Source organism: Antechinus flavipes, chromosome 3, assembly GCF_016432865.1.
Source record: "Antechinus flavipes isolate AdamAnt ecotype Samford, QLD, Australia chromosome 3, AdamAnt_v2, whole genome shotgun sequence".
In the NCBI taxonomy this organism is placed as follows: domain Eukaryota; kingdom Metazoa; phylum Chordata; class Mammalia; order Dasyuromorphia; family Dasyuridae; genus Antechinus; species Antechinus flavipes.
In genome coordinates this window covers 57598070-57622831 of record NC_067400.1, presented here as the reverse complement: position 1 = coordinate 57622831, position 24762 = coordinate 57598070, and the positions used below count along the sequence as shown (strand labels likewise).

Here is a 24762-nt window from a genome sequence, read left to right as displayed (position 1 = left end):
CTTATTTTAACACTCTATTACCAGAAAACACCCAAAATTTCTTCTTTTAGTTTAGCATAAGGGGAATACCTTATGAGTAGGGAGAAAAAATGTAACTTCTCTCTGAGTTACTGTTTCCTCAATTGTCTTTTTAACACTAAAATATAATGATTCTGTGAGGCTAAAAAGGTTAGTTTCCTTTACATAAAATACTAAAAATATTGCTTCTAAGAAGAAATTAGAAGCATTTTTTTTACATTCTCTCAATATAGAAGCATTTCTTTCTAATACCTAGGTGTCATGATGGATAGAATGCTGGACTGGAGTCAGGAAGATCCAAGTTCAAATCTTGCCTATTAGCTATGTGATTTTTGGCAAGTCTACCTCAGTTTCCTTACCTGCAAAATGGGGATACTAAAAGCACCTACCTCCCAGGATTGTTGTGATGAAAAAAACCTAAGGTAATAATAAATGTCATAGTCGTCATTTTTTCCCCCTTCTGATTATCATTTTCTAACATTTCTGGTTTTCCCTTTAAAAGTTCCCTTCAAGAAGATTTTATTACTCTATAGCAAACTTCTTATTCTTGGTAGCAAGGGCCTTTAGTTAAATAAGGGGAACATTCAAGAAAGGCCCTAAACAATATTATTTCAATTTCTTTAGTCATGTTTCTTAGCTGATGAATCTTTCTTGACCATGAGATAAAGACTCACAGTTTTCTATGGTTTTCAAAGTTTGTTGTAAATAGTTCCTTTTTGATCAGTGAAAATGAATATTATAAAAATAAAAAAATACATCTATCACTGGGTCAGCTCCTCTTTAGTTTAAAAGGTTATCCTCTTATATCTGATGATCTGATGGTGAGTGGGGTTATTATATATGGACATCAAAGAATTTGATAGATATAGAGAGTCTAGAAGATGAAATGCTTCTACTGTGAATAGGCAACCAGAAATACTCCATCTAGGACTACTTCACATTCAATCTGTTTGCTGTAAGAACACTGTTCCCAAGACAATTCACTTCCTAGTATATGGAACTATTTTTAGAAAAGGGAAGTCTTCCTCTAGTAAAGAAAAGATTGCTTTTGTACTTGCTGCTGCATATGCCATGTGATAAAATTGAATGAGGAAGTTTGATATAACAGAAAAAAATAGAGAAATTGGCTCATGGAATATGATCACTCATAATGGCTCACTTACATTTACTATGTACCAGGGACCCACCTAACATTGATTAATATGAAGTTAGACACAGAGTAAGAAAAAAAGTTCATAGTTGTATTTCTTTTTTTAATGGTTAGAAATTTGGCCAAGTTAATTTTATATACTTTGAACAATGGCTTACAAAATAAAAACCAGAAGTCTCTTGATCTTTATTGATGGAATTTTGAGAGACAAAGCAATCTTTAAAGACTAGATTATCTATATTTAACCTATATCAGATTGCTTGCTGTCTTGGGAAGAAAGGAAGTAATATAGGAAGGGGAAGTAATAGTTAATAGGACTGGAAAAAATAGGCCAGAATCAGATTGTTGCAAACATTTTATATATCAAACAGAGGAGTTGATATTTGAATATAAAGTCAAGAAGGAACTATTGATATTTCTTGAATAGGGAAATGATATGATCAAACCTATACTTTAGGAATATCGCTTAGGTAGTTGTACGGAAGATGGATAAAAAAGGGAAAAACTTGAAGCAGAGAGAATTTCTAAAAGGTTATTGTACTACTACAGACAAAAATATTTCAGAGAAAAGAGTCTCACAAACTTTCTCCTTTGGAGTCTTAACCTTCTCCTACTCCCCCCCCAACTATTTAGAAATAAAGAAAATATTGAATAAAAAGGGCTATCTGGTTAGAACAGGACTCAAATAAAAAAGTTCTTGGTTCATCAGTGAATAATTGCTTTAAACTCTCTCAAAGCAAAGGCCCCTAAATGAGGGTCTTGCTTCTGTTGTTTCAAAATATAGAAATGAAATGCTAGCAGGTCAAAGAAGAGATACATATCATTGTTTTTTCCGCTATGGCTCCATGACATTCCAGAAGGAGAGCTGACATCCTTATGCTCATTCAAATAGCAGTCATTCATTCATCCATACATGAACATCAAATATGAAAGAATAACTATAGTAGAAAGACTTGTCTTTAGATAATTTCTGAGTTACAAAAGAAAAAAAATGAGAAGAATGAAATGAGTAATAACCACCACTATATTATCATTGTCACCATCATCATCATCACCATCATCATCATTAATTGCCATTTATAGCATTATTATCATCATAACCATTAGTATCATCAACATTATCATCATCACCAGATCACCATAATCTTCATCATCAGCTTTGTTGAAAATTACATAATAGAAAGAGGCAGAGACAGGATTCAAACCTGTTTTGTGAATGTAAATTTGGCGTACTTTTTAATGCTTTATTTATTTACATACTGTATGAGGTGCTAAAAATAAATAGACAAAAATGAAATAGTCCCCGTCCTCAAGAAGCTATAATATAAATAATAAATAAATTATGTAGATTTTCCCAATAGCTTTCTTTCTCAAGGTAATGAAATTATTAAAGCACCTGAGTTCTAATCACAGCTCTGCTATTCAGATTGGATAAGTTATATAACCTCATTGGACCTCAGTTTTCTCATTTGTAAAATGGGAGATTGTATTATATAATCATTGAAATCTCTTCCAGCTCTAGATTTAGGATGTTATGGTCCTCGGATAAAATCTGAAAGATATGCCATAATCTAAATCCTTGATGGTGTCATAATCCCTACAAGTGAAGCTGGTGCCAGAGATTTGGAAATGGCAGTTGTTCATTTGCCCTGTTTGCTCTCTTGGGATGTTAATCACATCAGGACATGGTGCTAATGATTGATGTCATTTGGTTAACATTTTGCTATCCTAGCACAGAAAAAGGTAAAATCACTAGAGTCTGAATGTTGCTTGGAGGACTCGATTCTTGGCAATTTTTGACTCCAAATTTCTCATTCTTGACTCTTGTTTATCTGAGGGTGACAGTTTAAATCAGGGCTATGGAACAAATCAGAATCTCCAACTCTCAGATCACACAAAAGTTCACTGACAATTTTCTCATTCCTTCACCCAAACAGATTTCAGGGAATACAGGGAAAAAGCAAACCCAAATACATCACCAGGTCTACATTGTGGTTAGTCATTTAGAGACCTGAAGTTCTATGAATTAATCCACTCCTAGCTCCACATATGTACAAAGAGACCACACCTAAATTGTGAATAGGAGTTAAGGCTTAAAAGGGCAAAGATAGGAATTGAAAAAGGCTCTTACTGTGGCAAATGTCGAATGTCTCCAGAATATTTTTCATATTTGTAGTTCACTACATACCACTGGGAACTGTAAAATTTGCAAGCCTAAAAGAAAAGAAAAGAAAAATAATTTTTTTTCAGATGAGGTAGAAAAATAGCAAGAGGGTCTAAGTCTCTTTATCCTGGATCCTTCATCATTATTGTGATGCTGGCATATTTATTAGGTTGGAGATTCCTTTGGGTGATCATTGACAGCTAAGAGATACAGAGAATAGTATAGAACACTATGTCAGGGGACTAATAAGGATGAATTCTCTCCCTTACCAAATGCCTTCAGTGTAATAAAATAATGGTTAATAATAATGGCTAACATTTATATAACATTTACTATATGCTAGGCACTGCGCTAAATGATTTATAATTATTATACCATTTGATCCTCATAACAACCATGAATGATAATTGCTATTATTTTCCTCATTTTATAGATGAGGAAAGTGAGAGATTGAGTGATTTGTGCAAATTCATACACTTAGCAAGTGTCTGAGATCAGATTTGAAATCAAATCTTCCTGACCCCAGGCCTGGCACTCTCTTCACAAATCCCTAGTTTCTCTGAAATTCCTGGAAGTGTACACTGGAAATTCTAGGAGCAGCTAGAGTGCAGGGCTTTGAGACTTAAAGACCTGAGGTCAAATTTGACTTTAGATTCTTACTAGTTATGTGAGTCTGGGATAAGTCACAGTCTCTATTTGCCTCAGTTCCCTCAGCTGTAAAATGGAGCTAAAAATAGGTATTTGTCTTACAGAACTACTGTGAGGATCAAATGAGATAATATATAAAGCATTGTTTCTGCACCCTAAATCATTGTATGAGTGCTTGTTATTATCATAGTTTTAGGGCTGGAAAAAGGCTTAGAGATGATTTAATTCACACCACTCTTCCCTTTCTCCTCTTCCCAAATATTTTATAGTCAAGGCAATTGAGGCTAAGAAATTAAGTGCTTTTGTCCAAGACCACAAGGTAGCATATGGCTAAACTGATTTCAACCCAAATTCTCTGGCTACTGTACCAATAAATCTTCTTTACTTAGGAATATTTGATATTTCCAATCAAAATCAAGCCAACCTTCTTCATAAATGCCTGCATTTTTGAGAAGTATCATTTAGATTATTTATTCAATTTCCCCATGTCATAGAAGGTCTAATTTAATCACCCTGAATCATCCCATTTATACTAATGCATAATCTGGCCTCAGAGATAGTTATTCACCAGTCTTCCTTGTCTGTTCTTTCCATTACTTAATGGCAATTAGTTATGAATGATGTTCTTCATATTGAAGCCAAATATCCCATTTTTATCTCATTCTTTCTTTTCTGACCTCAGTGATTAACCCTTATTCTTTTTATAGCATTCACTTTATATAAATAGTTATTCAGTTTCCTTATTGTCTTATAAAGTAATATGCAGTTTTCTTAACTTTTTTTTCTTGGCTTTACCCAAAGGAAATATTGAAAGGAGAAGAGAAAAATAGATTAAATCAAATAGGTGTAATAGAATAATAATGTTATGAATATTGCTAATTTATATTCCAATTAGAAAATTTGAATTAATGATTAAATGTTTATTAAGCTAAGTAAAAAAGCAACACTGAATATTTGCTAATAGGAAGGATGGTTAATGTCAACATTAACTCTTAAAATAAGTAAAAATTAAAAAAGCAAAAAAAAAATATGAAGGATTGTGATGTGTGAAGATCTATGCAGCAAAAGAAGGGCACATCAAATTCATAAAATCCTAGTTTTATCATGTCTTAGAAGTGTGTTCAATTTACAACTGGAAAATCTGGGTTGAGAACTCAACCTTGCCATCAAGACCCTATGAAACTTTGAACAGATTGCCTCATCTTTCTGAGCATCATTTATCTCATCTATACAATGAAGAGATGGGACTAGGTGATCTCTTTGCTCCTTATTGACTCTCAATTGATGAGTCTATTGTAGAGCTTTTATAAGGAAACAAAAATACTATTTTTTTCAGTTTATGTCAGCACAATGTTTTCTTGAGATGGAGGGAAGAAGACAAATATTCAGAATTCAGAGGAGACCATTTAGAATGGAAGTTCAAAATAATCTATTTGGAGCTAAAGAAGGAAGGAATAACTTGGATGATATGAACCAGTTGGGTTCTACACTTATAGACCTTTCAGGCAATCAATACGCAATTGAGAAACTGAGGTGATTTGGTGAGAAAAGGAAATTGGCACTCAATGAAGAGAGAAAAAGAGAATCCTTGAATAACAAATCTTGATTGTAGAGAATAGATTATATAACTTCCTTTTCTACTTTTAGAGTTAGGGGACAAGAAAAGTGGAAAAGTGATATGTGATACTGTCACATATGACTGCTCCACTGGTTTTTGATTTTCTTAACTTTTTCTTTATAAGGAAGAAAAAGTACAATGATTAGGGTGGGATGATACAGTGGGAATGATTGGTATTTTAAAAAGGGAGGTGGTAGAAAAATATTTTTAAAAGAGAGGAATAAGGCAGGGTGGGAAAAGACACACAAGAAGACATGAGCACAGAAGAAAAAAAAAGGAGGATCAAAGGAGGGGAAATACAAATGGTGTACAAATTGGTATAATTGGAGGAAACAAAAAGAAAGTGTAGACAGCCATAATGCAATCGAGAAGATGTAATGTTAAAAAATGTCAATCTCTCTGGATTTCAGTTTCTTTATCTGTAAAAAAGGCAGGGGGATAGACAAATTATCTATGAAGGCTCATCTTGCTCTATAGCATGTGATCAAATATTCAGTTTGTTAAGCAAAGTTAGGCCCACTCTGAAATTATGTGACTTTTTATTCTTTTTTTTACTTATAGAGGCAATCTCATTGAAAAACTGAAGGTCTTTCAGGACCTCAGGGTCACAGTTATGAATATCAATTTTCATCGTCCAGGACTTTAACTTCAGAAGGAGTAGGACTCAAAGCTGAATTTTCAATGACTGCCATCCACCACCCTCAGGACATATTCTCAACATTGTTTTATTTTAATATCACATTTGTCCCTCTTTTCTTGTAATTTGCCTCTGATTTCTGAAACTGGAGCTTTGGAAAGGAAAAAAAGTAACAGTTCTGTTAATTATACTCTGGTTAATCCAGGTTTATTTTGATTATCTTAGAGGAAATCCAGAATGCTTTCCAAAAAACCATAAAAATTTCTTCTTCTCAGTTATGGCATTTGGAAAATGCTATGCATGGAAGCTTATTCTCTGTTCTTTGTCACAGCCCACATGCTCTCACTAAGAAGATCATTAAATGCTATCATAATTAAGACAACAACTCCTCTTTGTCCAGAAACCAAGTTGATCCAGCCCATTATAAATTCATGCTCTTAGTCTCCCCCTTCTCGGCCCCGCTTTTCCCCTCTCCTCTCCCCCCTCCCCTCCCTACCCTGTTCCTGCCTCATAATCTCTTCAAGGGAACTGTTATCTGCTTTCTTGGTTGTTTTGACATTATCTTCCTCGGATGTTTTGACTTCACAGAATGTACTTTACCCCAGTTAGTTCAGATAGATCATCAGTCCCTTATTTCTTCCTTTCTTCTTTCCTTCCTGTCTCTGTCTCTGTCTCTCTTTCTCGGTCTCTCTCTGTCTCTCTCTGTCTCTGTCTGTCTCTCTCTGTCTCTCTCTCTCTCTCTCTCTCTCTCTCTCTCTCTCTCTCTCTCTCTCTCTGTGTTTCTGTCTCTGTCTCTCTGTCTCTGTCTCTCTGTCTCTCTCTCTCTCTCTCTCACACACACACATACACACATATATACATACAATCCAGGTTAATTGACTTGCCCAGGGTCACACAGCTAGTAAACGTCTGAGGGCAGATTTGAACTCAGGTCCTCCTGGCTCATGCTCTATTTACTATGCCATTTAGCTGCTCTATTAGTTACTTTCTAATGTTTCTCTTCAGCACTGAGGATACTCCAGTCTGATTCAGTGAGAAAAAGAGAACATCAGAGACAATGACTTTTCCTACTCACTGACTTCTCAAGGCAGAGCAATCTCAAACTTCACATTTCCACTTTGGGTACATTTGCAAGGGTGTACTGAAGCCAGCTTGAACTACCTTTCAAGAGTTGATTATTAAATTTTTACTAAGAGCATTTATACCTTGGGCATTGGACAAATATTGCAGATAAAGGCTAGATCTATTATTGTGATTGTCTAAATTTAAGGAAGTAATGGAGAAAATGGTAATATGTTGATTAAAATTAAAAGTATGCTTCTCCCCCACCCCCAGGGAGTTGGTTGCTATACATTTACCAATATACTCTTGCTCTGTAAATTACAGTGGACACAGAATAGAAGACAGGAAAGTCAAGGTAATTCTCAGAAGGAAAGTCTCTAACAAAGATGGAATCAGAAAATCTGAATTTAAAAATAATTTTGGACTATTTGCTTCACTTTTCCATCACTATTTCTCTATAGAAAGTCAATGAGATACATTGGACCAGATAACCTATAAGGCCTCTTATAGCTCCAAGGTTATGACTTTATAATATATCTTGATCTATGAGAAAAATATAAGAAAAGACAAGGTTATAAAAAGCATTAAACTCTAAAATATGTTTGAAAATAAGGTTCTATTAACAAATTGCAGATCAATTGTCTTTATGCATTAGAGGAGGGGGTTTCCACATAAATGGGATCATACATCTAGATCTTTTAAAAAATCAGGCATAGGAATGAGTATAGAACAAAATCACTAATCCATGAAGGCATTAGAGTTAGATCTAGTAGATTCTGGGCTTCTGATAGAAGTGGACCCAATCTTAAAAGAGTCCAAGGTCTCTAGATTTAGAACATGAAATGATTTCAAAGGTCATCTTGTCCAAATCTATCAGATCAGATCAAATTTCAAAAGGATTTATTGCAAATTTATTCTATGATGGGCACCTTGGCAGGTGCTGGTGACACAAAGAAAGATCCAAACAGTTTCTGTCCTCAAAAGCTAACATTCTAATGCAGAAGATAGGTTTAAATAATTAGATTTATGCCAGATTTTTGCAAACTAAAGGGAATATTATCTTAGAGAGGATGAAAGATCCTGAGAAATGGGGCACCAGAAAAGATCTCCTGTACTCAATGGGATTTGAGCTTAAACATGAAGGGCTCCCTGTAAGGTAGTAATCTGGGGGTGAAGGTTTCATCATTCCACTAATGAAGGACAAAGGTACAACGAGAAGAGGCAGTAGGTCAGGTTGGAGGAGTTCCATATAGACCAGCATTACTGGGTCACAGATTGAGAGCATGGGAATAAAGAAAATTGGAAAGGTATAGAAGGGATCACAGAATAAAAAATATAAATACAAAATAGAAAATGTGTATTATTAAGTAATGAGATGACACAGTAGCTAGAACATTGGACTTGGAAATTAGAAAGGATTAAGTTCAACTGCTGCTTCAGACATTTAGTAGCTATGTTACTCTTGGTAAATCATTTAACAGCTCTGTGCCTCAGATCCCTCATTTGTAAAAATGATTTAATAATATTATCTACTTCACAGGATTGCTGTGAGGATCAAGTGAATTCATATATGTAAAGTACTTTGCAAGACCTAAAGAGCCTATATACATGCTTGATATTATTATCATTATTATTATTAATATTATTTTATTCTGGAAGTAATAGGAACCATGGAAATTTACTGAATAGTGGAGGAGAATATGGCCAGAATTGTGCTTTAGGAAAATCACTTTGGTGGCTGAGTGGAACATGAATTAGGGTGAGGAGAAACTTAAGGGACAGAGAGACCAATAAGTCCAGATAAGCAATAATGAGGCTGTAGTTGTGTGACTGGAGAGAAGGGGTCATATACCAGAGATATTGTGAAGTTAGAAACCACAATGAGGAAAATGAGGCTCATAGAGTTTAATTGACTTCCCCAAGGTCACCCCAATGTTAAGTATTAGAGACAGAATTTGAATTCAGAATTAGTGACTCCACCAGTACAACATATTATATCTACCCTTCGAATCTTGCATTTCTACTGTCTACATAGATGGCCACAGATGGGAGTTTCAGTTTCACCCCCTGAGAGACAAGCCTTTTAAAGCAGAACATACCAAATATAACATGTAATATACACTTAATAAATATATGCTGAATGAATGAATGTTTTATTACCTAATTTGAATAATGACATAACTTTTCCTTCAGAAAAGAGGAAAGATGATAACCATGGGAGCAGCTGTAAAAATAGGACATTTCAAAATAGAGTAAAAAACTTAAAAGGACTAAAAAAAAAACCCAACCCCAAATCAAACCCTAGAATGAAAGGCATATTTTCAAATGAGGCTTATACATGTAAAGGATGAATGATTCTTCAATTGTTCTTTTATATTTTTTAAAAGACATAGATTGTGGTTACTTAGTTTGATGGCAAGAATTATTAATTATTATAAGACTCAAAATATGGAAGATTATCTGACAGAATGAAGAAATATGAATTGCTCTAATGTCATTTAGTAAAGAGACAGCAGGATTAGAGGGATAGGTTACATAGAAATATGAACTGATACGTTATATATCTGACAAATAGTTGCACTTTGGGGATATATGCTGGAAACTATATTTATTTGAGTGACAATGTATTTCAAATCAGATTCTGTTGTCAGGGATCTTACAAGGAAAAGATACTTGGTATCTATTACTACTTAAAACAGTGGCAATGCTAAAAGGGAGAAACCTAGACAATAAAAAGCAATTAAATTGTTGCAAGTAAATTGTAAATGGTTTACTAGCAAATATATCGGGTATTTTAAGGATGTGCTTTGAAGGAAATGAGATGGCTGATTCCCATTTGGGAAGAATCTGTGAAGGAGTGCAATCCAGTCCTTAGATGGTAATATTTCTGTCAGAAATGACTGACAATTTGACAAATCTATGTAGCTGATTTCCAATCTGCCATTAAATATTTATTTGTTTATTGCCTATACAAGTTCCTGTAATAGTACTTCATAATAAAACTAATAGCTAATATTTATATATTATTTTGTTTAGCAGAGTGCTTTATATATTCTCATTTGATTCTCATATCAACTCTGAGAAGTAAGTGCTATTTATGTTCATTTTATAAGTAATAAAATTGGGACTTATGGAGGTTCAATGACTTGTTTAGCTAATATTGTCTGTTGCAGAATTTGAACTCAGTTCTTGAGTCTGTCTAGTGTTTCTTCCAGTACATCTTATTTCTTCTGATTCATCATAGAATATTCAGTCAATAAACAATTATTAAGTTCTTACTATGTGCCCAAGATAGACAACGAGGTGGCACAATAAATAGAGTTCAGGGGCTGGAATTAGGAAGATTCTTTCCTGAGTTCAAATATGGCCTCAGACACTAACTGTGTGACCCTGAGTAAGTCATATAACTCTACTTGTCTCATTTTCCTCATCTGTCAAATGAGCTGGTGAGGGAAATGGAAAACCCCTCCAGTATTTTTGCTAAGAAAATTCCAAATGAGGTCATGAAGAGTTGGGCATGACTGGAAAATGATTGAACAACAGTGAAACAACAGCCAAGTTAAGCACTACAGATACAAAGAGAAAGAGAGATCCTGTTCTCAAGGAGTTTACTGTTTAATGGGGGAAACAACATGCAAACAACAATGTACAAACAATCTAAAAACAGGATAAATTGGAGATAATAGTGGGAAAGCACTATCATTGAAAGGGGCTTTGGAAAAGTCTTCCTATAGAAGATAGGAAGTTAGCTAAGACTTTAAGGAAGGCAGGGAAGCCAAGAGGCAGAAACAAGGAGAGAGAGTGTTATAGGTATCATGGACAAGTACTGAAAATGCCCAGAGATGGATATGGAGCATCCCATTTGAGGAATAGTGAAGAGGCTAGTATCACGTGGATATCTGGGTACCTTGGAGGAAGTCAGGGGGAATAGATATAAAAACTCTGGAAATATAGAGGAGAAAACAGATTATGAAGAGCTTTGAAAATTAAATAGGGAGCTTTGTATTTAATTCTGGAAGTGATAGGGAGAGTCAGTGGACTTTATGGAGTAGGCGAAGAACATGGTCAGAACTGTAGGAAAATCACTTTAGTGGCTAAACAGAAGATGGATTGTATTGGGGAGAGACTTGAGGAAGGCAAATTGTTTTCCCTTTTTCCCCTTCTGGACCCCCCCTCCCACATCCCAAGCCCCAAAGCATGCTACTGCAGGTGGGAGGTAATGAGAGTGCAGAGTAGAGACAGTGTCAAAAGAGAGAAGGGGGTATATGTCAAATATATTATAAAGATGTTCTTAGGCTCTTCAAGGCTATTTCAGTAGAACTTTAGCTCTGACAGTTCCAACCAATCAGGAAAGCTTTTGAGTTTGTTCTAGTAATGATTCATATGCTTGGTATCCAAGCACCAGCCTAATTAGATGTAAAGCTTACTGATGTAATGATTTACTTTTTTTTTTCAGCTACTCAAAACAAGAACTCAAATTAAAAAAAAAAACAATTCAAAACTTAAAACAGCAATTAAAATAAAGATTTCCAATCTCAATTATGTAAAGCTTTCTTTTTCCTTGTAAAGATCCTTCCTTCCCACCTCCTCCCCACTTCCACTCTCTTCTCTTTCCACCTCCCTCCCTCTGCCCCCTCCCTTTACCCTCTCTCTCTTCCTCCCTTCCATCCCTCTCTCTCCTTCCCTTTCTTCCTCCCTATCTCCTTCTCTCCTTCTTTCCTTCCTTCTTTCCTTCCTTCCTTCCTTCCTTCCTTCCTTCCTTCCTTCCTTCCTTCCATCCTTCCTTCTTAGACTCAGGAGAAGCTGAAGTTAAAATCTGGGCTCAGACACTAGTTGTCTCACTTAATCTCTTCTTATCTCAGCATCCTTTGCTGTAAAATGGTGATAATAGTTTTTAGTTGATATGAAGATCAAATGAGCTAATATTTATAAAGCACTTAGCGCAGTGTCTGGCAGCCAGTAGGTACTATATTAAATATGTATTCCCTCCCCGTCCCCCAGATTCCAACCACCTCTATCTCTAGTAGTAGTAACACTAGCTCTAGTAGTGACAGACCTAGATTACAAGGTATGTAGACTTTAGTGATTTTAGAACTAGCAGTTCTAAACTGCTCTCCTTTCTTAAAGAAAAAAAACAGTTACTTTAAGGATCTGAAATTTTGTTGGTGTAGGTTTTTCATCTTTCTATATGAAGTCATAACTCCCTACATTTTAGTAAGATTATCTTGAAAAAGTCCTATGATCTAAGCACAAAAAGCCATGGGTTTCTCCAGTCTGATCCTGCTATGATAAATACATTATCTCCTTTAAGATCTGTACCAAAAGACTTTCTATTTTGGAAGGACCTATCAGAGTATTCTCTTTATGACCTTTGAGAACCAAGGGTTATTTCCATGTCTCATTGAGGTATCAGACTTGGATTTTTCATTTTTAGGTAATAACTTTATAATGACTCATTCAGGAATTTAAACCTGAAGTGGAATCTGGTTTGAATTGTTTTCCTCCCTCAGAACAGTAATCGAAATTGCCATTTAGAAATCTTCATTATACCCAGATTTACACAGAAATGCAATTCAGCTTTCGACACATTAATTCCTGAAACCATCTTAGCCACTATGGGCTTCTTTCAAAATCATCTACCTTCTATCATGTCTGAGTCTGCCCTAGAAATATATCCCAATCCCTGACCCTCTAGTCAATTTCTTGGCTAGAGTCCATAGGGAATTTTTCAAAGCAGTTGAATAATTGACTGAGATTCATTGAAATCTTGTGATCCTCCTTCCTTATTAAAGTAATCAAATTGGGCCCACAAATTGTGATTAAGTTCTTAAGTTCAAACCAAAGAAGGGTTTTCTCATTCTACACTTCACAAGTCTCTGGTTTGTACATCTGTGTTTTCATTCACTCGTTGCCAAACATTGTACAACTGTTTTCACTATGGAGAAGAGAAAGCCGATTTAGAAACTGTGCAGTGCTTCAAGTCTGGAGGCTTAAGTATTCATTTGAGGAGCAGGGTGTGTGAGGAACTGCATGGTGGGGAGAAAGGGGGAGTGGAATTTATGGATAGAAATGAATTTTTTCCCCAGCTCTGATAATGAAAAAGGTCAAGAGTTTTCTTTTCAATTTTCTTATCCATTCTTTCCAGGTATATTTTATTTTAATATGAATTGGAAAGAAAATGAAGGTTAGACTCTTTCATTTGAAGAATGCTCCCATTGTGGGACAATCTACATTCTTGTAGCATATAAACATCTTCCAAGCAGCAATCACTTAGGTGGTGGGATTTGAAGTCCTAGGATGTGAGTTGAACTGTTCTATCTGTGTGACATTGAGTAAGTCATTTAACTTCTTCAAGGTTCAATTTTCTCACATGTAAAATGAGATAAATGGCTGCTGAGATCCCAATTAGTTCTTAATTTAATGATACCATGGCTGTTGGTAAATCATCATCTAATTCAAAAAAATTAGCACATCTTTTAAAAATAAAAATCTTTATCTTTATGCTAAAACTTCATTTTTAAGACAATATTATCAAAATAAAAATCTTTCAAACATAATCCCAAAGAATGGTTTTTACTACCAAATTAGGAGGATTTTTGAAAAAAAAAAGTCTTTCAGCAAGAAACATAAACATCACCTGGAAAACATTTTCTGAAGCAAGGGGAGAGAGAGTGTTAAATCTATGGAAAATATGCCAGGATGCTGAATTGGTAATGTGTATGCCAGGCTTCTTTTATGGGCTAGGAGTTGTATAGGGAAGGAAGAATACTGAATGGGAGTTTCTGTGGTCTGAATTTTGGCCAAACAAGTTTTCTGTGCATCTGGGCTAAAGGAAATCCATACTTGCATAGGATCCTGTTTTTTGGGCTCATCTTGAATATCAGCATCATTACAAGAGGAGCACAATTAGCCCCACCCCCATGCCCCAAATCGTGCTTGATTCCTTTATTGCTGGGTCCGTGTAAGAAAAAAGGAAGCCTTTGTAAAAAAAAAAAAAAAAGTCCCTGTTCCAATTTCTGCAGCATTTTTGTGGTAGTTTATTTTATAGTTGAGATCAGATCACTTGGTGTAAAGAGCCCTGAATAAAAGCTTTTTGGTTAACACGAAGCTTTCTTTATTTTGACATGTTCAATAAATTGCCTAGAGTAACACAGAATGCCAGCTTAATTGTTTACACTGCAAAAATTACAAACATTCTTAGTGTTTCTCCTAAGACAAGATGAATCAACATCTAATCACAAGGAGCTCATTCAGACACCTTAAAGGGATAATGTTAAATGTGTAAAATAAAACAAACTTAAAAGACTTCTGGCCAATTCCACCTGCAAGTCACTTCAATATGTTTAGGCTTACATTGTTAAATGATGGTATTAAGAAACACATTTGGTTTTTGGTAGTGAATAAATGCACAAGCCAGAGATGCATATTAAAGTGAGAAAATTTTGACAACATGGTAATAGAAATACTCAAAATCATTGCAGAGATATATCAGTGATGATAATATTGAGATAATAATTCTAATCACATAATGGAATATGCCAGAGAAAGAGACAGCTATTATAATCTTAATGATTAATTACTTCCTGGGATGTGTGTAAGGAGATTATTATTAGTAACCACCAGGAATTACAAGCAAATATCCTTTTGGTAGAACTTAGCCCATTAGAATTAAAGTTAGATTTTTCATCTAGACATTCTTTCACAAAAATCTACCTCCAGTAATTCTTTCTGTCTCAAAACATCCTCCACACAACAACCAAATTCCTAAAGTTTGACAGTATACTCCTCTTTTCAAGGAACTCCAATGTCTCCCTAGGCTCATATATGAATGTCTTTCTTGGCATTTAGAGACTTTCTGAACCATTATCCATCCTACTTTCCCTGACATATTTTATTCTCTTTTGTTTTTATTTGGTTCTTTTCAGTCATGTCTCAATCTTCATGACCCCATTTGGGGTTTTCTTGTCTAAGATACTGTAGTGGTTTGCTATTTTCTTCTCTACCTCTTTTTTCAGATGACTAATGGAGGTAAACAGGGTCACATATCTGGGAAGTATCTGAGCCCAATTTTAAACTCATTAATATGTCTCCCAAATTCCAAGCTCATTGTTTACCAGTGGATACGCTGTACCACCTACCTGCCCTACTCTTTTTTAGTCTATCTATACTAGCCCTGCTACTTTTTTTATACCTTTCATTCCATCTTGTACCTAGCTTTATTTACTTTATCTACTTAGCTCCTCCTCACATCTTCCTCTTTAGGATCCCTAATTTCTTTTAAAGCTGAACTCAAAATATACTATCTACAATAAGCTTTTCCTGATTCCTCAGCCATTAGAGTCAGTGCAGCTAAATTATCTTATATTTATTTTTGCATATATTTAATATAGACTTTAAAATGTATATATTTCCTATAGTAGGCTGTTCATTTCTTGAGAGAAAAGACTTCCACTTTTGGACTTGTTTTTCAGGGCTTACTAGTATCTAATACATATTAAGTGCTTAATAAATGCTTGATGATTGAATAATTATCAGATTGAGATAGTAATATCACTTTTCTATTCAAAATCATTCATTAGCCAAGCAAAATCTATTGCATAGCATTCCAAGTGTTGTGCAAGAACCCTCTTTTTGTTCCAGTCTTATCTTATATATAGTGCCCCTACAAACTCTTGATTCCAGTCACATATACTTATAAACTTTTTATCATGCTCTTAGCTCTTAACTAAAAAGTTAATTTTATTCTTTACCAAATAGCTTTCTATTCATTCTTTAAACCCTAATCTAAAGGGGACATTGTCCATGGACTCTTTGCTGATTTTTATAGCCTTACTACATTCAAGTTGAACCACTAGGACAATTACCTATTAGTTTATTATTGTACTTATGTGTGAATCAAATCATCACATGGAAATTTAAGATCCATGGAGACAAGGATATGTCTTAAGTTTTGTACAAGTACACTTAATGATTTTGGCAAGTTAGTAGCATGATTTGTAGCAGAAAGATCAGTGCTCTTAGAGAGAGAGGATCTGAATTACAATCCTGTTCTTCACACATATGAACCAATCACTAGAAAGGTATGGCCTGTAAATAGAAAAGACATTGATAGTAAGCTGATGCTCTCCAGATTAACCAAGAAATATTTGTGGGGTTGTTTTTGACAAGCTTTTTAAATCAAATAAAAGGGGTTAGGAGCCCTCTTAATCAATTTGACAAAAGAATCAATAAAAGTGATAAGGAAGAAGGGGCAAATGCCACAAGAAAATAATTGCTATCAAGTGCTCCTTTGAAGTAGCTAGGTGCCACAGTAAATAAAACACTGAGGCTAGAATCTGGCATCAGACAATTGCTAGTTTTGTCAAGTCACTTAACTTTTGTCTTCCTCAGTTTCCTCATTTGTAAAATATGAATAATATTAGCACCTGCATGCCAGGTCGTTGTGAGGATAATAGGAGGTAGTATTTGTTGAGTGCTTTGCAAATTTTAAACTGACTATACTGATTCTTAGCTCTACCAACAGTGCAGGAATAACTCTTTCCTCAAAGCCCTCCAACATTGATTATTTGGCTATGAAATGATTCCATTGTTTAAATGAATTCTGGCATCTCCTTCTGGCTCAGGAATAGAAGTGAGAATGCTTTCTGAAGGCATGTTAACATTTTAAAATTCAACTTTCATTTACTGTGTGTTAGAGCAAACTTTTTCAGTAGGAGGGTAGAATCTTCTAAAAATATCATGGAAGTTAAAAAGAAAGTGATGACAGTGTATATATAATCAGAAGACAGGTTCAGATCTCACTTAGAATTTTACTAGCCATGTAGGCTCTCAACTGTAAAATTGAGATATAAATACTAATAACACTACCCACTTTTGCATATAGCTGAGTGTTATTTAAATGTGAGACTATTATTAAACAAAGATTTACTCTACGTATTTATCTTCAAAGATTTGTTGGTAAGGAAATTGCTGGTTTAATCAGGGTTATGAAGTTGCTTGTTAAGTCTGATTTATTTATGTTGTGGTATCAAAGTCTTGCTGGCTCTGAGCAAAGACCAAAGACCATGCTTTTAGGGAGGGCTTTATTTAACTTTTTAAAGATTTCTAGAAGGAGGACATGGATTTTTAATCTGGACCTCCAAAGTGGATTGTAAATAGACATAAGACACTTGGAAGCTTTAATATTATGATAATTGTATTTCAATATAATTGGTTTCTTTTGCAATCCTATGTATTTTATTTTATGCATTTAAAATTGTATCCTGATTTTTGTGGGTTTTTTTTTTTTTTACATTGCAATCATTGTTTTGCTTTCTTGGCTGTGCTTCCTTCTGTCTGCATGAGTTCATGTAGATATTTCTGTGATTCTCTTTATTTGTCTCATTCATCAATTCTTACAGAATAATATTCTATTATATCCATATACTATAATTTGTTTATCCATTTTCTATTTGATAGGCACCTGCTTTGTTTCCAATTCTTTGTTATCACTACTATAAATATTTTGGTATACATGGGGATTTTCTTCTTATCAGTGGCCTTTTAGGCATAGATGCCTAGCAATAGAATTTCTGGGTAAACAGATATGGACATTTTAGTTATTTTATTTGCATAATTGCAAATTCTTTTCCAAAACTTTTGAACTTATTCATAGGTTTGGCAACAGTGTATATGTCTATATTTCCCCAATCCCTCCAACATAGACTATTCTGTAGCAAAGACATAAGAAATGATCATGATTCCAAAGAAAAGCTATGGAAAGAAATCCCCTTTCCACCCCTTTGCAGAAGTGGGAAGTTTACAACTTGACATATTTTCAGATTTTTGATTTATTGAATACTTCCATTGATTTTTCCCCTCTTTTTTTGTCTTTAGAAATTGTTATATGGGATAGCTCTTTGGGAAGGGAATTGGAGAAGGGATATCGGGAGAAACAATGCTACTGGTAAAAAAAGACCTCAATAAAAACTTATTTAAAAAAAAAAAAGGTTCTGAGAAGGGGCTCTTGATTTCATCAGACTCTCCAAGCATTCCATGACATATATACACATAAAAAGATTAAGAACTCCTGCTCTAATACATTAGTCAGATATCATCTACAAAAAGGGAGGTTGTCAAGGAATAGCTTCCTTCATGCTTTGGACTCTGTGCTCAATTCTTTCACTTAAGAACTTAAAACTGGGCCTATAATAGTATAAGAGAAAGCTGGTGACTCCCCCCCTTCCCCCCCTTCTCCTATGTCGCCAATTTTCCCTTAGAACAGTGCCTGTTACATGGTAGGCACTAATAAATGCTTGTTTATTCATTGACTGACTGATTGGTAGTATTGAATTTCCAAAACTCCCACACAATTTGCCTCCTGACTGTAAGCATGACTGAGCATGTGTGACCAAGAATGATTATGTAATTTCTAGGTTTGGAAAAGTTACCTAATTGACCTCCAGATGCTTCCTCCCTGTCCTACCAGTACTGGATAAATGTGAGAATTTTTTTTTTTTTTTTTTTTGCCTCCCTCCATGGGATCAGGAGTAGGTAGCCTCTTTAATTTTCCTGCCATGGAAGATTAAGTCTGGATACTGGTTTCATTCTTTTTCCTTGTCTCTGGCAACTATGGGGCCTGGTAAAGAGTAGGGACTTTAGAAATGTTGATTGATTCTTGCTTTAGTCATCTGCTAATTTCCTACTATTGGCCTGTGCCTCATGACAAGGAGGTTTAAAAATAAACACCCTATCTGACCTGTTCCTGATTAGACCATTTGCTAACTAGTTATTTCAGGGTAGTTAGGCCCAGGATTCCTGCCTTCTTGATTCTTTCTCCTTTCCTCATTCCATTCATCTATCTCCCTTTAAGATGACATGATGTAGTGAGTCAGAATTAAAGACTTTGAAGGGACCTTCATTGCCATATCACATCAAACTCGACCTCACTTAATTTCAGACTAAGGGGACAGGGCACAATCATTAGGCTTTCATTCTTTCAATATTTTTGATGCCATTAAATTCCCTGCAAGTGTTGGATAAGTAGCATAATACAATTCCTTATGTTTGTATGTTTGTAGCTTTCTCTTTACCTTATGCTACAAATGGCTGATTAGGTAATAATAGCAGTGATAATAACAAGAAGAACACCACTTTAAGGTTTGTAAAGGTGGAAATACTTTGGACTTATTATTTCATTCGATCTTCAGAACATCCTATGAGATAAGTGCTATTATCTTCATCTTACAGATGAGGAAATTGAGGAGCTAGTTAGTATCTGAGGCAAGATTTGAACTTAGATCTCCTTTGATTCTCAGTCCTGAGAGTTGCAATGTGCATTTTCAGGAATTTCAGAGGAACCATGGCAACTGGGGAGAAGAGTCATTTGTTATTCTATTATGCTGTAAGCACTTTTTGGGGGATGTGGGTGTGGGTTAATTCAGCCTTAGTGATCTCCAGACACAGTGGTCCTACCTTCAAAGGCTCAGTACATGAGATTCTCTGCTTCTTCATGATGATTTGCCAAGTGAAACCAAATCAAGAACTCGGTTTTAATTAGAGAGTGGAGCTTCCTGCCTTATATATTCCCTTTGTGTATATTAAAATGAAGATTTTGCTGCACAAACCCTGTGTCTGAAGTATGCAACCTATTTATAGGTTCCCTTTGATTTTACCCCAGGGGGAGGTGGTGGTGCTGTCTCAACATAGAAAAAAGCAAATAAAAAATACACATGGGGATGTTTTGTAGATGTTAATTTTATACCATTTATGAGCTCCAGATAATGACAGCACTTCCCATTTCTCGATTCCAAAGAAATGTTAAACTGTTTTTGCCTTCACTTTCCCTACCACAGAAAAAATCTCAAGTTAATGATGCAAACCAAAAGTAGAAAGGTTAACATTTTTACTTCTGTATTGGGAACAGCATCTGAAAAAGACCATTGGCAAACTGAAATTTATTTTAACAACTGGGTGGTCTAGAGACCATGTCATGTGAAGTGTGGTTGAAAAAAGTTGGGGATGCTTAGTTTTTTTTTTTTCCTATAATCAGATCTTTTTGGCAGTTGATCACCCTTCTTCCATTCCTTAATGCATGTTTACCCAAAGTCAGACATTTGTCCTCTTAGTGATTTCATCTATTCCCATCAGTTTAATTACTTCCTTTACAGAGATGATTCCCAAATCTAATATTTAGATCCAACATCTTTCCTGAGTTCTGGTCTTCCAACTTCAAATTTCTGCTAAACATTTCTGCTTTTCTTTCCAACTCAAGATGTCAAATACTGACCCCATAATTATCTCTTCCAAACATTCTCCTTTTCCCAATTTCTTTATTTTTGCTAATGGCAAGGCCCTTCTCCTAATTGCCTGAATTTCTCTTCTTCCTGCTACCCCTATTCTCTCAGATCCAATGAGTCAACAGACTATCTGCCAGGTCTGGAAAGCTTCCCCTATCATCTCCACCAGTTGCTATCTCCTTTGTGGAGCCTTTTCATCCCCTAACCCAATCACACCCATTATATCTGATCTTTCCCAACCTCAATTATCTTTTATCCTCATCATAGCTCAATTTTATTTACCCCAATATCATATTTATCTGTATGCCCTTCTCACCCCATGAATGTTTAAGTACTTTAAGAATAGGAATTGTGTTGTTTTTCATTTGTGTATTCCCTATTCTTAGTACATCACTTTACACAAAGTAGGAATTTAATGAATATTTAGTTTGCTGTGTTTAAATCCTTGCTTCCTTCACTTTCATAATTGTCAATGTTAGTCTCTTAAATAAAATAGGTATTGGTTTTGTGTTAACCAGATCCTCTGAGAAAAGTACAACTGATGCTTGGAATAGTTCAATATTCCACTTGAGAAACTAATATTGGTTTTTAAAGTATTTTAAGAGTAATAAAATAGTCACATCTAAATATTTATGTCTTCTATTTAACTGATGGGCATGTAAGAGAGCATAAAATGATAACAGATAAAATGGTTGTTTTTTTAAATTAACTCCAATAAAAATCAACATTGATATAGAAATCATAGTATTCATCACTGCTGATAAGAAACTCAGACACACAAAGAGAAAAACAGTTGAGAGGGCTGTAATTGTTCAAATTCAATTTGGGCTTGTTTGCTGCCTAGCAATCATACACTTCTGTCTTGTGGTAAACCTCATATATTCTCATCTGACACAAGAAAGCAGCAGAGTCTAACAGAAAGAACATGGGGCCAGAGGACTTGAGTTCAAATCTTAGCTTTGTTATATAATGCCAGAGAAACTGAGGCAAGATAGAGATTAAAGAGTTTTTAATGTTTTATTTGAAAGGGAGAGATTTACTGGGACCATTCTACTGTTAGGTTGGACACCAATGCCTAAAGGATGGGCATAGTTTTTTTTTTCCCCAACCAAAAAACATTCATTCAATTTCTCTTAAGATTCAGTGCAAATGCTCTTCTATATAAGGCCTTCCTGATCCTTTTTCCTCTTTAAGGTAATCTCAAAATAAACATGCTGAAAACACCTAAATATCACATGTTTTCTCTTCCATAAGAATTTAAGCTCCTTGAGAACAGGGAGTTTAATTTTGTTATTACTATTGCTAGCAACTAATCCATTGTATAATACGTAGGAAACACAGTAATTCTTTTTGATTTATTGGCTAAGTTAAAATCTGGTAGAGGAGATTGTAGGCCCACAGATGGCAAATTAAGAGAGGATAGGAGACTTGCTAGAAAAGTGAAAAATAGTTTTCTGGGATACACACACACACATACACACACAAACACACACACACATGCATGCACACACACAGAGAAAGAGAGAGATAGAGAGACAGAGACAGAGAGAGACAGAAAGAGACAGAGACTGCAAATGAAATGTCTTTAAATGAAATGAACTCCTATTTTTTGTTTTTGTTTTTGTTTTTTTAATTTTATTTTATAATAACTTTTTATTGACAGAACCCATGCCAGGGTAATTTTTTTTTTACAACCTTATCCCTTGCACTTGCTTCTGTTCAGATTTTTCCCCTCCCTCCCTCCACCCCCTCCCCTAGATGGCAAGCAGTCCTATATATGTTAAATATGTTGCAGTATATCCTAGATACAATATATGTTTGCAGAACCAAATAATGATCTCCTATTTTAAAAGTCAAGACTAGTCAGAAAATCATAGTAGTCAATACAGTCAGGCACTTGAACCTATGATTAAGGAAAGATTCAAATAAAGCATATATTTTCCCAATCAAAAAGAAAAGGACATGATTTATAAAGCACTCAATTAATCTGACACCTTCCTCAGTGGATTTTGTAGAAAACTTCTGGTACCTTGTCACTTTCTTATAAATGCTTGAGTAAGAGTTTTTGGTCTGCCTCATGGGATATTTTTATCAACAGAATAAGATGGAATCTTGACTTTTCTACTCTTAGATTAGATTCAAATGCAAAAAGGATAGCGAACAAGAGAGAATCTTGATTTTCCTTCTCTCAGGTTAGGCACATGTAAAAAGGATGGTGATGGGTTTTTATAATTTCATTCATTAAGCATTCATTAGGCACCTACTATGGTCAATGCACTGGAATAGAAAGACAAATGAAACCATTCCTGACTTGACTTGTGGGGAACATATTTAAGAAACTTCTATTTGAGCTTGCTTCCAGAATAATCACTATTTAACATTCTTATAATTTATTTTTTTTATGTTATTATAATCAGGGAAGGCCAAATAACTGAGATATAGAGCAGTAATCCAGTAGATTACCAACAACTATGTTAAGGACCTTATCATTTTCCTCTTACTGATGCTACTTTTAGTCATCCTGTTAAAAACTCAACTTGTATAGCCTTCAAGACTAGGGTTTCTGAGATGGCTTTCTAATTACTGCAAAGCTGAATGTTTTACCAAGAGGGCAAGCAAGACTTCCTTGTGTTCTTCTGTGTAACAAAGCCTCAGGATAGCTTTGTTAGATGGGTAATAAAACCAATGGCCTTAGATGCCCTCCTACTTTTTCTTTGGAAAGACTCTTTGGCAAGGCAATAGGAGTTAAGCGACTTGCCCAGAGTAACACTGCTGGTAAGTATCAAGTGTCTGAGGCCAGATTTGAAGACAAGTCCTCCAGATTCTAGAGCTGGTGATTTACCAACTGTGCCATCTAGCTGTCCCTACCAGCTTATTAAATAAGTGCATAACATATGTACAAAAAATAATGAAGGTAAACTAGAGATCTTTAGTTTGCTCTAATTTGGAGAATATCAGACTTAAACTGACAAATACTTTAATACTGAGCATCTAGCAGGTTGTACACTTGTAGTAGACAGTTTTCATAGGTGGAATTGAATATAAATTCAGATTATACCAGTTCAGTCAATCAATCAATCAATCAATCATCAATCATTGAAGTACTTACTAAGTGCCAGGTACTGTGTTTGTCTCTGGGAATATAAGTATAAAGAATGAAATAATTTATATTCACAACGAGTTTACATTCTAACAAAGGAGATAAGTATATATAAAATACATACATCATGAATATAAAGTTAATAAATATAAGATATACAAAGTAGCTTCATACAAGGTAACTTTAGCAGGAAGAAATTAGGGCAGCTAGTGGGTACAATGCATAGAATGTGTGGGCTAGAGTCAAAAAGACTTAAGTTTCAATGCAATTTCAGACACTTACTAGCTATATAACTCTGGACAAGTCATTTAACTTTATTGCCTTAGTTTCCTCCTCTAAAACGAGACGGAGAAAGAAATGGCAAACCATTCTAATATCTTTGCTAAAAAACTCCAAATGAGGTCATGAAGATTTGGAAACACCTGAAATGACTAAAAACACAACAGCACTAGCAATTGGTGGTAGACTAAGGAAAGAATTCATTTTGATATTTTGCCTGAATTGTATATTAAAGAAGAATAACTCTAACTGGTGGAAATAAGGGTGAAGTGCATGCCAGCCATGGGGAGTAGATAGCAATGAAAGATGGAGAAATATATATAAGGAACACAGAGAAAGCCAATATAACTGGATTGTAGACTGTAAGAAGGTTGCAGTGTTCAATGGGGTTGAAAATACAGGCTGTATGTGGTTCACTGAATAGAGTTCTCTAAACAGAGGACTTTATATTTCATCCTGAAAACAAAAGGAAACCAGTGGAGTTGACTGGATAGGGTAGAGATGTAATCAGATCATACTTGAAAAAAATTATTTTGGCAGTAGTGTGTAGAATGGATTGGAGACTTGAAATAGAAAGAACAATTAGGAGGCTATTGCAGTAATCTAGTGAAGAGGTAATTAGAACCTGAATTAAAGTAGTAACTGTGTGACTAGAGAAACGGGGTTATATATGTAAGATGTTGTGAAGGTAGAAAAGAGTGGGAAGCTGATTGGATCTGCAAAGCAAGAAAGTAAAGTGTTAAGGTTAATGCTGGGAGATTATTAACTGGATTATTAACTGGAGTTGGTGCTTTAGACAGAAATGGTTA

General features: G+C 35.0%; 1 protein-coding gene across 1 annotated transcript in view; it reads right to left on the bottom strand.

Annotated features, from left to right (window-relative positions):
• Window positions 1–24762, bottom strand: part of DOCK10 (dedicator of cytokinesis 10) — a 212379-nt gene that overhangs the window by 151834 nt on the left and 35783 nt on the right. The window contains exon 4 of the mRNA XM_051983445.1: window positions 3300–3382. Within this exon, the coding sequence (XP_051839405.1) occupies window positions 3300–3382 (83 nt within the window). The remainder of the gene's footprint in view (window positions 1–3299; window positions 3383–24762) is intronic.